The sequence below is a fragment of the Macaca nemestrina genome, chromosome X, assembly GCF_043159975.1.
Source record: "Macaca nemestrina isolate mMacNem1 chromosome X, mMacNem.hap1, whole genome shotgun sequence".
In the NCBI taxonomy this organism is placed as follows: Eukaryota; Metazoa; Chordata; class Mammalia; order Primates; family Cercopithecidae; genus Macaca; species Macaca nemestrina.
Genome location: NC_092145.1, coordinates 21673645 through 21687940, shown reverse-complemented (window position 1 = coordinate 21687940; position 14296 = coordinate 21673645). Strand labels below are relative to the sequence as shown.

Sequence of the window (14296 nt, the reverse complement as noted above, 5' to 3'; positions counted from 1 at the left end):
TCTCCTTCAAGCTTCCTAAATGAGGCAACCTTACACTCTCAAAGAACAAAGAAAAAGCAATCTGACAGCTTTTGAAGGCCAAAAAACCCTTCAGGCAACGTTCTTAAATTGACCCAGAGCACTGAAGTTTTAAAGCCAAGAAATGACTTAGGTTTTAGAAATTAACACTTGTATAATACCTTCAGAATACCATGGAGAAAATAAACCTTTATTTCAGAAATAAACTTTGAAGTTTCAAAGCAAAGCAGAAAACCTGTTTCTGAAACAGAAAGGACTATGGGAAACACTGAGCGTAGTTCTTCTACAGCTCTTTGAAACTCTTCAACAGTTCCACTCTGACTTCTGGAGATGGCCAAGTAAGATATACCCCAGAATGCCAGCAAAAGAAAAAGTGGGAAACCATTGGTTCCCTATGGGAAGAGCCAAATGATCTCAGGAGATAGCTGCCTCTGGCCACACTAAATTAAGCCAAGACCAAGACTAGACGTTCTACCCATCTAAGGCAGCAAAGGCAGTACTTTCCAACTAGTTACAAATTATTAGCCACTGAGTAGAGATCCTACTGGCTCTCCCTAGCCCATTCAATATCACATTCTCATTCATTGGCTCAGTCTGTTATGCTTAAATAGAGGCCATGCATGCCAAGGCCATAAGAGTGAGAGACATAATAGACAGAGGTAGACTTGCAAGATTTAGTCACTTAATTTGGGTGTGGGATGTGTAAAAGGAGAAATCAAAGACAATTTCAAGGTTTCGAGTTGTGCCAGGCAGAGATACCATCACCAGAAATATAGAACGTTAAGGAGAGGCAGGTTTGTGTGGATGGGAAAAGAAGATAATGGACTAATTTTTGGCTCGGCTGAAAATGAAACACTGGCAGGACTTCCAGATGGACATGTCCAGCAGACAACTGGGAAATACTGAACTGAAGAGCAAGGAAGAGGTCAGGTTGAAAAGAGATATGGGAATCATTCAAAGAGCAAAGATAATGAAGTCATGGGAATGGATTTGGGAATAAGCAAAGAGAGAACAGAAAGGGCAAAAGACAAACACTACTGGGACACTTACATCTAAAATGTAGGAGGAAGAGGGCAAACAAGCAAAGATTGAAGTGAGTAGGAAGGGAACCCAGAGTACACAGTGTCACAGAAGTTGACAGAGTATGAGAATTTAAGTCAAATACTTTATATCCAGACTATATCCCTTCCTCTCATATTCCAGTAGGTATTCTGGAAACAGCATGAGCTATGGAGTAAGACAAACCTGGGTGAAAATTCCGGCTCCACCACTTACACAACCTTTGGGAAAGTAAACTTTTCTGAGCCTCAGTTTCTTCATCTGTAAAATGGAGTTGATACCACCTACCTTTCAGGTTTCCTGTGTTGATTAAATGAGAGGTTACATATAAAGTAATTGACATATAGTAGGCACTCAGTAAAGGTTATTTTCCATAATCTTCCCTCATGGTCCTTCTAAACTATTCCACCAACCTGAAAGTGGTGTCAAAAAATCGACTGGAATACAAGGAGTTTCAAGCTTATGTGGAAAGAAACACTGATGAAGGCAATCTCGTAAACAATGGACAAATTAAAGAAACCATTTATGCCAGAGGAACAGAAAATTATACAACCCTCTCCAACCCCCAAACCAAAAAATAATACATCTCCATAGACACTTATGAAAGATCAGCCCAATTACACAAGTATTCCTAGCGTTTACTTGGAACCACATGTTTCAGAGACCAGCCATCAGGGCCAAGTCTGAAACAGAATACAGACTACAGCTCCAAAAGCTACACATTGTTACAGTTTTCATTCTTTACATTGGGAGAGTACTCCCCTGGGGAAGGGACAGAGGAGCCACCATGTTGGAAGCACTAAAGTTGCTAGAACTCAGAAGCTACAGACACTTTATGAGTAGTTGCATTGTGTGCACATGAGATATATGAGGACAAGGCTTTCACAAGACAAATGTAATGTGTGATTGTGAAAGACCACCTACTGCTAAGAGTAACAGCTAACAACTGTGAGGGATTTTTTGTTTTGTTTTGTTTTGTTTTGTTTTTGTTTTTCTTTGTTTTGTGTGTGTGTGTTTTTTCTTTTTTTGAGACAGAGTCTCGCTCTGTCACCCAGGCTGGAGTATGGTGGCGTGATCTCAGCTCACTGCAACCTCTGCCTCCTGGGCTCAGGCAATCCTCCAACCTCAGCCTCCTGAGTCACAGAGACTACAGGTACATGCCACCATGCCTGGGTGATTTTTGTATTTTTTTGTAGAGGTAGGGTTTCACTATGTTGCCCAGGCTGGTCTTGAACTCTTGGGCTCAAGCAGTTCTCCAACCTTAGCCTTCAAAAGCGCTGGGATTACAGGTGTGAGCCACCGTGTCCAGCCTTTCTGTTTAAATAACATGCATAATTATTCATTATTACTATTAAGAATAATAGAAGTCTGACTCTTTGATTCTAATATATTCCTCTACATGGAGATGTATGTGTATGCACATGTGCACATGCACGTGTATGTGTTTGGTAGTACATTATTTCATTTGCAGACTCTTGGATCATGACAACATATACTCATACTTTCTCTTAATCAAGAGGGTTCTTGAAGTCTTTGGCAGGTTTTTTTTTTTTTTAATCATCAGATGTTGGCAAAATACATTTTAATACATGTCACATGCAAAAGCCTGGAAAATATCATCCACACTCATGACTTCCAACTTAAGCCTATATGCTGATGAGTCCCAACTACGTGCTTCTCCTTAACTCCAGAAGAATATATACACTCTTTCCCAGTGATCTCATCTGTTCCCAAGGCTTCAATTACCATCTATATGCTGATAATTTCCAAGTATACATCTCCATCCCTGATTTCTCCCTCTTTTGTAATCCAAAACGCAACTTGAACTACTTAGCAGACATTTTCTACCTCCATCATCAAAGGACCTTTCAAACTCAATCTGTTTGAAACCAAACTGACTATTTCAGCCCTTAAAAACATGTTCCTCCTATATTTCAAGCACACTCATTTGTTCAACAAATATTTACCAGGCACCTATTATGTGCCACAGCACCACCACCCAGAAAAACCAAAAGTTCTAGATTCTCCCTTCTGTCCTCATATCCAGTCACTAAGTCATGTCTATTCTATTCCCTCTATTCTCTCAAGTTTAGATTTTATTCTCCTATTTATGGTCCCCTGCCCTATCACCTGTGTTACTAAAACTCCCTGCCACTGCTCACTCTCCAGTCATCTTCCAACTGAATAATGTTTCCCTTCTTAAAATGTTTTTAAGGCTCCTCATCATCCTTGGATATAACCCAAACTCCTCATCATTTCCTTTTTTTCTAATTCATCTTCTTCATCTGTGCTCCAAGAAATCCCAACTACTCCAGTCCAACAAATGTGTCATTTTGTCTCTTAACTTTGTACCTTTGTACATGCCTTATATGATAGCCACCTACCCCACCCCCCCGCTTTTTTATTGAGACAAGGTCTCTCTCTGCCCCCCAGGCTGGAGTGCAGTGGTATGATGGTAGCTCAATGCAGCCTTGAACTCAGCCCTCTTAAGACAACTAGGCAACTTCCTCCATAGCTCAAGAGCCCTCAGGCCTCCACATGGTGCCCAGCTCAATGGCAGGCCATAGTCATGCTGCCTTGACATCTATGTTTTTCCTTGCCTGGATCCCTTGCTAGGCAGCGAGTTCCTTGCTGGCAGTGATTTTATCTTGTTCATCAGCTCCTAGCTCAGTACCTGGCATAGTATCAGTGCTCAATAAATGTTGGTTGAAGTAAAGAATACATTTTAAACTTTTAAATATTTATGCAGAAATGGCATATAAAGTTCATTATTAAGTGAGTTCCTATTCTGCAAATTTCCATCTGTTTTCCAAATCAGATAACTGTGGTCCTCAGTGCAATCACTCCATGAAACCTAACCTGGAAACTGCTTCTTGAGTCATATTCTCATTTCTATGGTGCTCAACATGCAAAGCTGCCAGTGCTAGAAGTAGTTCTCCAAAGTGGGCCAAACTCATATTATTGGTGACTGTCACTGCTTAACAAGGATAACATCTGTGTACTTGGGGAAATGATGGAACTTGATTTTAAGAGTGGTACCTCTATGATATCAGTGACGATTAGCTCTGCTACAATTTCAGGCCAATCCAACTGAAAAGGGTTTACTCAATGTCTGAAAGCTATACCCATTAGATCTCCCCCAGCATAAATTAGGCTTAGTCTCTAGATTATTAAAGATCTAGGGATATTATATGTGTGTATGTATGAGTATACAAATATGTGTGTGTATGAGTGCTGGAACCAGGCAAGTTGTTGGAAGTCGGAAGTGACAGATACTTTATGAGTGGTTGCCTTGTGTGTACATGAGATAATATGAAAGCAAGGCTTTCATGAGACAAATGTAAGGTATGACTGTGAAAGACCACCTACTGCTTAGAGTAACAATTAACTTTCAAACAGTTTAAGTAACAGAAATATTTATTAATTTTTGCTGTCTAAATAACGGAAATCATTCTATACATACATAAAATCTATGAATACAAATGTATAAAACATATCCAAACACTACACTTAGGTAAAGCTATAGCTAAAAAATATTTCTTTACTTGTCACCTCCTCTTCAATCTTAAGTTTTAAAAGAGGGGCAACTCGCCAGGAACAAAATTGGCTCACACTTGAAATCCCAGCACTTTGGGAGGCCGAGGCAGGTGGATCATCTGAGGTCAGGAGTTCAAGACCAGTCTGGCCAATGTGGTGAAATGCCATCTTTACTAAAAATACAAAAATTAGCCAGGTGTGGTGGTGGGCACCTGTAATCCCAGCTACTCGGGTAGCTGAGGCAGTAGAATCTCTTGAACCTGGGAGGCAGAGGTTGCAGTGAGCTGAGATTAAGAAGAATATGCAAATAGAATTCTGATTTTTGTTTTCAAATGAACATCATCCCTTTGTTTTTTATCCTTTTTCCTACTTGGGCCTCTATTTGAATATTTGAAAGAACTTCCCATCAACTTTCAATTAGTTTACCTAGGCAACTAATTGAAAGTTTGGCCTAATGCAGACAGAAATTAAGAGAACTCTAATGAGGCCCTTTATCCTACCCAAATGAAATTTCCACGGCTGAAAATCCACTCTGTATTATGTTCTTTTTTAAATTTTATTTATTTATTTATTTATTTATTTATTTATTTATTTATTTGACAGGGTCTTCCTCTATCGCCCAGGCTGGAGTGCAGTGGTATGATCTCAGCTCACTGCAACCTCTGCCTCCCGGGTTCAAGCGATTCTCCTGCCTCAGCCTCCTGAATAGTTGGGATTACAGGTATGTACCATCATGTCCAGCTAATTTTTGTATTTTTTAGTAGAGATGGGGTTTTGCCATGTTGGCCAGGCTGATCTGGAACTCCTGGCCTCAAGCAATCCACCTGCCTTGGCCTACAAAAGTGTTGGGATTACAGGTGTGAGACACCATGGCCAGTCTGGATTATGTCCTTTTAAATGTACATTTATGAAGCTTGATACCTTAGGTAAGAAACACCAAACACTGAGGAAAAACTTACATACATTCAGTGTATGTTTCCATAACTGGCACCAAGTTGCATTATTTTCACAAACCTAAATACCACAGATCTGTAAGGTGAAGATAAACATATGCATTTATATATACATGTATAATATATCTTCAATTTATCTTGAAATTACTTATAATATCCTTATAAACAAGCACAAAATACTTACCTCTTATAAGATTTGACTAGTCTATTTCTTCCAGAGAGTTATAGTATAGCCAAATGAATTAAACTAATATCCTTTATCATTTACCTATAGAAAACAAATGGATTTTTGACCTAAAAAAAAAACTGGTTACTTTTTTAGAAGGCTTAGTATATTGGTAAAAATAAATCAACTACTTAAATATTGGCTTTATGGAAATTTTATGTTTGTAATACATTTCTAACTCCATTCAGTCTATAAATATATATTTAGTACCTATTATTTGTACCCTGTGCTGTGCTAGACACTGGGATACAAAGATGAATAAGATGTAGCCCCTAACCTCAAGATGATCACAGTCTAGTAGGGAAGACATCATTAGAAACATGAACTTCAAAGTTGCCATAATCGGAGACTTCTAATTTTCCAGTAATAAATTTAGTTGCAAAAGGCAGACAAAAAGGCCATTTAAAATTTTACTCTAAAGTTGTGCTTTCTTCTGGATTTATAAGGAATAAATACATGTTTCACTGTGGAAATTTTGAAAAATACAGAATATTTTCAAAAACATCACTTCTACTGAGACATGTACATTTTTCAGCTTTCAGGTGGCCGGACAGTGGAAGTTTCTTTTATAATAGCTTTTGACTTCTCTTCTTATTGCCACTCCCACTTGTATTTTATCTCCCTTCCTATCAATTATTTATCAATATAAGCCTATTAAGTACGCTTCAAAGAGCTTAGTAGATTTACTAATCTAGCATATAAATACAATTTCAGCTACTAGAAGTAATTAACTGTTCGGAACACTAGCAATGCATTTTGGTCATAACATTGACTTCCTTTTATTCATGAGGAAGAATACAAACCCTCAAATTAGGCTTTGTCCAGCTACACACAAAAAGAGGGAAAAGTGAAAATGCCTCTCCTAGTAATCAATCTTGATTCATTTTTTTAAATTGCAAACAAGTATTTCTAATAATTAACACTTGGTTAATTGATCTTGAATTGCCCTAATTAGAAGTACAGAACTAAATCTTCTTTACTTTGTATATTCAACAAGATATTCAAGTAAGGCTACAATGTTCCAATGAGCATTCTCACCACCCCCACCCCCATACACATAGCATTTCAAAACACACACTTTCTCTGCTAATATACCCACCTTTACCTTGATTTTTGAACAGCATTCTCCCTGTCATTATGTCTCAGAAGGTAAATTCCCATTACTTTATGCTGTCTCTAAAGCCAGTCTGGGGCCTGTAACTTGGATTCTATTTTCTGACGCTCATTTCCTAATGGAGTGCCAGGGATCCTGTTTCAAGCCAGACAATTTGCTAAATATGGGCAGATGAGTGGGAGATTTTTCTGCCCACACTTTCCATTAGATCCTAGATTACCAAAAACATCTAACCCATTTACAAGATTGGCTAGGACTGAATAGATATTGGCTCCTGGCTCTTGAATTGAGCCTGCACACGAATTCTGATTCCAGGTTACAAAAACCTGTGAGATACTTCAACAGGTCCATGCATGTGTTATATAGCTCAACTCCCAAATATGGTAATATCAACCTTAGCAAGAAAGGTCTAGCTGACATTAAATCAAAGAGGGCTTGATTTAAGAGATGTCCTACAATTTATGTGCTGTAATAATTGTTGATCGTTAATGATACTAAGCCAGTCATAATAATTCTGCTAATTTCAATTTGTTATTTGGGTGCTCAACAATTTAATAAGCCCCGCTGATGGTAAAAGTTGCCAGCTAACTGAGGTAAGCCTGCATCTGTCTCCAGCCAAAATATATGTAGGCTGAAAAGTTTGTCCACATGCCCCAATAATGTATCGTAACAATTTGGGCTTAGACTTTTAAAATATGTAAGATGACATATGGCTTAGGAAAGTATGTGAGAGTTTATAGGGAATACATAATGATCTAGAAACTCTATTTTTGTCAATTATTTACTAAATGCTGTATGGCCTTGTGCTCAACACTGCTCAAATGTAGTGCTTTCCCTTTAAGAGGCTTATAATCTAAAACATACAAATAACCATATGCAGAAAAAAAGCTAGAGATCAGAGTAAAAGGAAGCATTCACAAAAAAATGTACAAATTCAGCATGCCAGAACTTTTCAGTTGAGCAACATGATCCCCAGTGAAATTCTTTCCAAATGATGTATCGTGTGCACAAGTTATAAGTGATTATCTTCAATTTTCTTAGAAATGAGTAATAAGATACCTCTTAAGACCCATGCTTTTGTATATGCATCAAACACTGAAGTTGGCGTGGTCATTGATAGCTGTCATTTAGGGAGAAAACATATTTTCTGTCTTTTCTCATACCAGACAAATCCAGGACTCTTTTATCCCAGATCGGTAATAAGCCGCCTTTTTCTAGGCTACAGTGAACAGCAAACATTGCAACTCTAAAGATGGAAGTAGCAGAATGCTCAAAAATATTGCATCAAAATATTGGATACAACCTACCAGTCTATAAGGAAAAAACACATTGCAAAACTGACACCATCTGTGTCATTTAGCATCCATCAAAATTCTTATGTCTGTATTTCCTAATGCTTCCAAAATGGAATTTGCTCCAAGAATTAAGAAACTCTTTAAGATGGCGGCCCTATTAAGAGACTTCTCCCTATCTCCCACTTCATCTCTTCAGTTCTTTTCCCTTGCCCAGGCTGGCTATTGTGACCATTTCAGCCAATTTCCTGGAGGTATTTTCTAGCCCTTTTCACCCTTTTTAATCCTACAAGTTTCCTGGGAAGCCTGTTTACTTGTATGCTCCCCCACTAGACTGTGAGCTCCTTGACAAAAGGGATTGTGTCTCACTCCTCTCTGCACCCCCAGCACCTATTACAGAGGCTGCCAAGGAGTTGGCAGTGTTAGACTCCTTTCAGCCCAAGGTGCCCCACCAATCATCAGCCATGTCCTCCATCAGATTGATGGCTCCCTCTAAGCACAGCTTGGTATCAGTATCAGGATTCGTGTACTATTCAGACCACATTTGAAAGAATTCTCTAACTGTTCCAAGTTAGCACACAATACAAAGTTTTTTGTATTGTTCAAAGTTTTAACAAATCAGCTGGTCACCCAAATGTCTAGTGCAATCTCAGAAGAGAGAAAACCTTTCCACACCTCACTTATTATTCTCTCTCGATATTAGGACCGCTAACTGCTTCAAACTAATTGGGGAACCGCAGCTGGCAACCCAGATACGGAGGCTAGTTCTCACAGTAAAAACAACAACAACAAATACCAAACTCTCTCTTTGTTTCAAGCACGTTGCTTTTTATTTTTATGTTGTTTCATCTATTTCAAGAAACTGCAAGTCAATTTTGGCTGTTCAAGACTGCCTTTTACCCATACAGGCATTTGGCCTTCTGGATTGGTTCTCGCACTTTCCAAGGCCTTCCAAGGCAAGATCCCTCAATCTTTTGGGAGTTGCAACACTACCACGGTTTGTTTGATTTTCTCATTTCCATCCATCCCTTACGCTACCCCCCTCCCCTGACAAAAGTGGTGTATGGCATTCATAAAGTGAATTACACTTGATTTTTGTTTAGAGGAATTTTTTTCTAGACTTCTGTAACATTCCCTTGAGACAATTGGAAACATCATTGTCTGATTACTAGCTCACTTTCCTTGCCTAAAATTGTATCCATTCTTGATTGCGCCTGTGGGTAGGTTAAGCAAAACAAAATAAACATCTAGACTTATGAGCTCATTGGCTTTTTTCTGAATTTTTCTAAATTAAATAAGGGCAAAAGAGCTGTACTGAAAGTCAGTTATATGGATTTTTCTGCCAAATGCTAACTCTGTGCGCCTGGTTTCCATCTGTGGTGCTTTCCAAGTTACAAATCCTTAAAAAAAATAAGTGGGGTATGAAGAGATCTATGGATTTTGGGGACATGCTATTTAGAACTGCTATCCTGTGACTTGAACACTCCAAAAGAAATGGGAACATGAGATTTTAAGGCTTTAGATCAGCTTTGTGGAAGTCTAGTGTAGTCCTTCAGCACCAGTGATTTATTTTTTAGGCTGGCTTGTCTCAAATGCCATTTAGTCTCATCCATATCCGCATAAGAAATGTACCTTATTCAGGCTAACCCAATTCTGCTAATGGCCAAAGTTAGCCGTCAATCCCAAATGCTCCCCCTAAGTGAAACAGGACATTCTTGAGGATTTCTCCTTACTGTGACTGAATCTCATTTGATCTGGGACAAAGAAAGCTTTAATGCAGTTAATATAGTACAGCAGGCAAACTGAACGTGGCTTAAAATATGGATGTGGAGGGGGAAAGTCAAGCGGTCATCGTGATGGTTCATAATTATCAAATAATTTTCAGCTCTCTTTCAATTTCCAACCACTGAACGACAGCAGCAAATTATACATTCATTCACTTCAAAATTATGCACTTACCATTGTATTTAGTCTGCCATTGTTGTCTCTTCCCTAAAATACTGATGCGCTCTTTCCACACACGAACATTAGGATTTTCACATTTTCCATATCTACAGTGACCATATTTGTCCCACTAAAATTCAGGACACATGGTTTCATGCCAGGGCAGAGTATTAGAAACCTGCACTGCCCCTGGAAAATCCAGGATATATAATGGTAGCTGTATGGGTATCACCATATTTGAAGTTTGGCTTGGCCAGTGCAAGTCAGGACAGTGCCTGCCATGTAGAAGGTGCTCAACAGTGTCTGTGTTTGTTAAATAGAACTGAAGCAGGGAATGTTAGGTTTATATGATGAAAACCCTTGAAAAGTGATTTCTCCTATAGAGTTTGTGAAATAGCAGAGGAAAATGAAAAACCTTTATTACAAATCCCTCTTCTCTATAAGTGTATGGCTATCCCTAGGCCTAAAGGGAGGGAAGGAGCCCAGGCCAAATCTCATACACACAGTGTGTGGGCCCTCCCAATACTTTTATACAGATGCTGCAAAGAGGCAGGCAGCCAGAGAGCTGGGGGAGAGCGAGGGAGGGCGATTGCCTGCAGGAGTGTGTGTGGAGAGGGGGGTTGCTAAATGACTATCTGTGCTTTCCTCTGGCCTTTTTCTTCTTTGGGGCACCATCTTTACCTCCTGGCTTTGAATCAGCCAAATGTGGCCCCAACCCCAACCCTGGACCCATTCGTCTTGTGGGGGCTCAGCCTGTGAGGACCAATTTTTACATTACCAACAAAAGCATGTTCTCTAGCCTTAACAATCTAATTACCATGGCACTTCCAGGGGAGAGAGATTCGCCAGTTGTTTCAGTTCTGTGGAACTGATTCATAGGTTGCCCCTTACAGCTCCTGCACATGCCCACGTGGTACATTATTAACACTTAACAGTGGATGAGGTAGTTCGACCCTCCCTTAGAGCGAAATCCTGCAATGCAATATTTAACATATGCGCAAATGCATTTCAGTCACCAAAAAGGGTGACCAATTACCTTTGCAACTAAACAGCAGGCTCACTCGGCTCTTTTCATCAACCTAAAGAAAAGGCTGAGGGCGCGCTGGCTGCCTAGGTAACCTCCTACCAGTGAACGCTGGCTGGTAGCGCCCACGGGGCGCGCATCCGCATTCACAACTTGGTCCAACCATCGGGCCCGCCTCCATGACTTGTTGAGAGCCACCAGCCAAGTTTTGGCTAGGGCTGCTCCCCGATCCCTCGGAAGCGCGGGACGCGCGCCTCACTGAATGCCTGAGTTGAGAAGAGACCCCGGAGGCCACAAACGTCTCACGGTTACGGAATACAACTGGCCGTTTCTTCTCAGTGCACCCCTGACAAATTAACCTGTTTGAAACCGACTCTTCTTGTCCGCATTGTCAGTGTAGCAACTTGGTCTAATTGGATTCTAAGGCGGGCGTTAGGAGCCCAACCGCTGGACAGTCAATCACGCAGGGCCATTAATATTCATCTGTTGACAGCGGCAGCCCTCCGCTAATGTTAAAATACGTCGTTACGGCACGATCTGATTGTGCAGAACAAAAGGCAGGCGTTCAGAAACTTTCCTCCACCTAAAATCATCTCCCCTTTAGGATCCAGCCTGTCAAGAAGGCAGATGAATTTGGGAGGGGGAGGAGTTAAATTTCTTTGGACTCCGGCTCCCTGGGCCAGCAGCACCGGTTTTAAAGCGATTTCGCTAACCTATATAAGGGATGCTGTTTTGAAGGAAAAGGTTCAGTCCTCCTCATTTTGGGGACCCTCTTATTCAAAAGTTTGCCTCGGTGTGTCTTCACCCGCCACTGCAAATTCAGAAATCTGTCCTCAACTTTGCTTGCACTTGGGCCCAGGCTTAGGAAACCCAGGCTGGGTAAAGGAGGGCATGGGGGGCACGCTGGGGAAGGGACGGCTGGAGCTGTGGTCCAGCTAAGGCTGAAATTCTGACACGTATGTGCGAGCAAGGATGGCAAATTCCCGAGGCACCAGCTCGGCTGCGGGGCGCCAGTTCGCAAAGACCCGGGAAAATAGCTCCCACCTTCTCGCCCTTCCAAAAAAACAGGCGCTCACGAGAGGGCGATCCCCACGGTTCCTCCCGCTCACACCTTCCCTGACAGCAGCGTGAGACTGGGGTATGTGGGCTCCGTCCACACACACCCTCTCTCCCTCCCTCAGTAGATCCAGCCAGGCCCCAGGCACACCGACCACTCCCAAGTGCCCAGCTGCAGGGCGCACGACTACAGCCCGGCGGGGCCACCACGTGCCCCTTGCTCCCCGCTGAGTGCGGGGAACGCTCAAGGGACCCCTCCTCACCTGGCACGGGAGTTTCGGGCACCCACTTGAGTCCGGGCTGCAGTCTCTGGAAGAAGGAGCGGACTTGGTGACAGGTGGCGTCCGGCGGCGGCGGCGGGGGCTGCGCCTGTCCCGGGAAGTCCAAGCTGAGCAGCATCGCCACCACCAAGCACGCGGTGCGCACGGTCCCGGCCATCCTGCTTCGCAGGGAGCTAGGAGAGCGCGGGAGAGTGGCAGCCGGAGCGAGAGCAGTCCCAGGACTCGGCAAGCCTGGCAGTGGCCCTGTGGAGCAAGAGACGTGCTGCTACCCAGCCGCTGCAAAAGTTTCCTCGCAGCTACCTGGGCGCTGGGCGAGGGCGGGAACCGCTTGGCGGCGCGGGGCAGGGCGGGGCTGACTGGGGTGGGGCGGAGCGAGGAGAGACGGGGCGGGGCGAGGCGAGCCGCGCGGCCAGGGGGCGGCGGCGGTTGTGCAGCCGGTAGCCTGCGGGGTGCGGGGACGCGGCGTGGAGGGCGGCGGGGGCCACTAGGGCACCGCGTGCGGGGACCGGGCGGAGGCAGTGCGAGAGGAGGGTGCGGAGCGCGCGCGGTGGCTCCCGGCAGCCGAGCCAAGCTGCCCGTTCGCCGCCGCTCTACACAGGGCGCTCTGGCATAACTACTGCAGAGGGGCTGCAGGCTCGAGCGCGCTGATTGGCTTCCCAGCAGCCGTCCCCTCTGACTGGCTCTGGGAGAAGTTCCCCAGCCTCACTCCTCCTTCCCGCCGCTCATTGGCCTACAGCCTGGAGGGCTTTTCCCTTTAGGATTTTTGCCTCCTTTTCATCCTTCCTGGGGGCAGGTGGGGGTCCCTGGCTTAGGTGCCCCTCCGCTTCGCCACAGGCCTTCTTTCAGCCTGTGCCAGCTCTTTCCTGGCCACCAGAGCCACACAAGGTATTCCTTCACACAAAATCCACCTCCTCATTCTACTCTCTGAGGAGCTTCCCGCGAACAGTTTTCCTAACGCAGCTCTGACCAGGTTCTCAAAGCCAACCCGCAAATAGTCACGTTCAGGGACAGCCAGGGACCACTGGGCTTTTCACAGCCTGCCTCACCTTTGAATACTGTATCTTAAAAGTCTGAAAGCCCCTGTGGCTTGCTAGATTTGATTCAATAGAGCCACACAAAGTCAGAGAAAGCACCTGATTCTGGGGCGTTAAAAGAAAATCTACTGCACGAGAGTCCCAGGTGGCCCTTCAAGAGGCAAAGCCTAACTAGTTACAACGAAATAACCAGGGGCTTAAAGCTAGCCTAACTCATTAGAAAATCATTACACAGCAAATTTATTGAGCCAAAGCTAGCCTATTTCATAGATGGAGTAGAAGGCTATTTGAAAGATCTTCTACACCCAAATCCCACCTCTCCTGCTTAGATTTCACCATTAGAAATCCAGTTGAGAATCAAATATCTCGCCGAGGAGGAATACATTTTGGTCATTACCTATATGCTGGTAAGGAGGGATCTTTAGCATGGATTCTTTTCATGATCCTCCACACCCTACTCCACTAGAGAACTCAATAAGTATTTGTATGATGAAATTACTTAACACCTCTGCATGAATTAGTTTGTCATCTGAGGTTTTGTTTCCGACCTAGGTGAAAGTAGGTTTTGAGGGATAACCTCAGCACCAGGAAATTGTCTGGGGTGTGCAAGGTCAGGGGAGAGGAGGTTGTGTTCCAGGACCCATGGGCTGAGAAGGGAGACAAAGAGAGAGGAAGGTCACGGTGGAAGTTCATTTATCCATTTATTCATTCGGTAACAAATATTTGAACTCCTACTGTGTTCCAGGCACTGTAGATTA

At 43.0% G+C, this 14296-nt stretch overlaps 1 protein-coding gene across 3 annotated transcripts in view; it reads right to left on the bottom strand.

Moving 5' to 3' along the window:
- Nucleotides 1-12811, bottom strand: part of LOC105481423 (glypican 3) — a 458216-nt gene extending 445405 nt beyond the window's left edge. Inside the window, exon 1 of one of the 3 annotated variants that reach the window (XM_011741015.3) lies at nt 12487-12811. In XM_011741015.3, coding sequence (XP_011739317.1) covers nt 12487-12661 — 175 coding nt within the window. In that variant the 5' untranslated portion in view covers nt 12662-12811. Of the gene's footprint in view, nt 1-6892; nt 6988-12486 lie in introns of those variants that run through there. The other 2 variants (XM_011741017.3, XM_011741016.3) reach the window with 2 other exon arrangements.
- Nucleotides 12812-14296: the final 1485 nt, after the last annotated feature.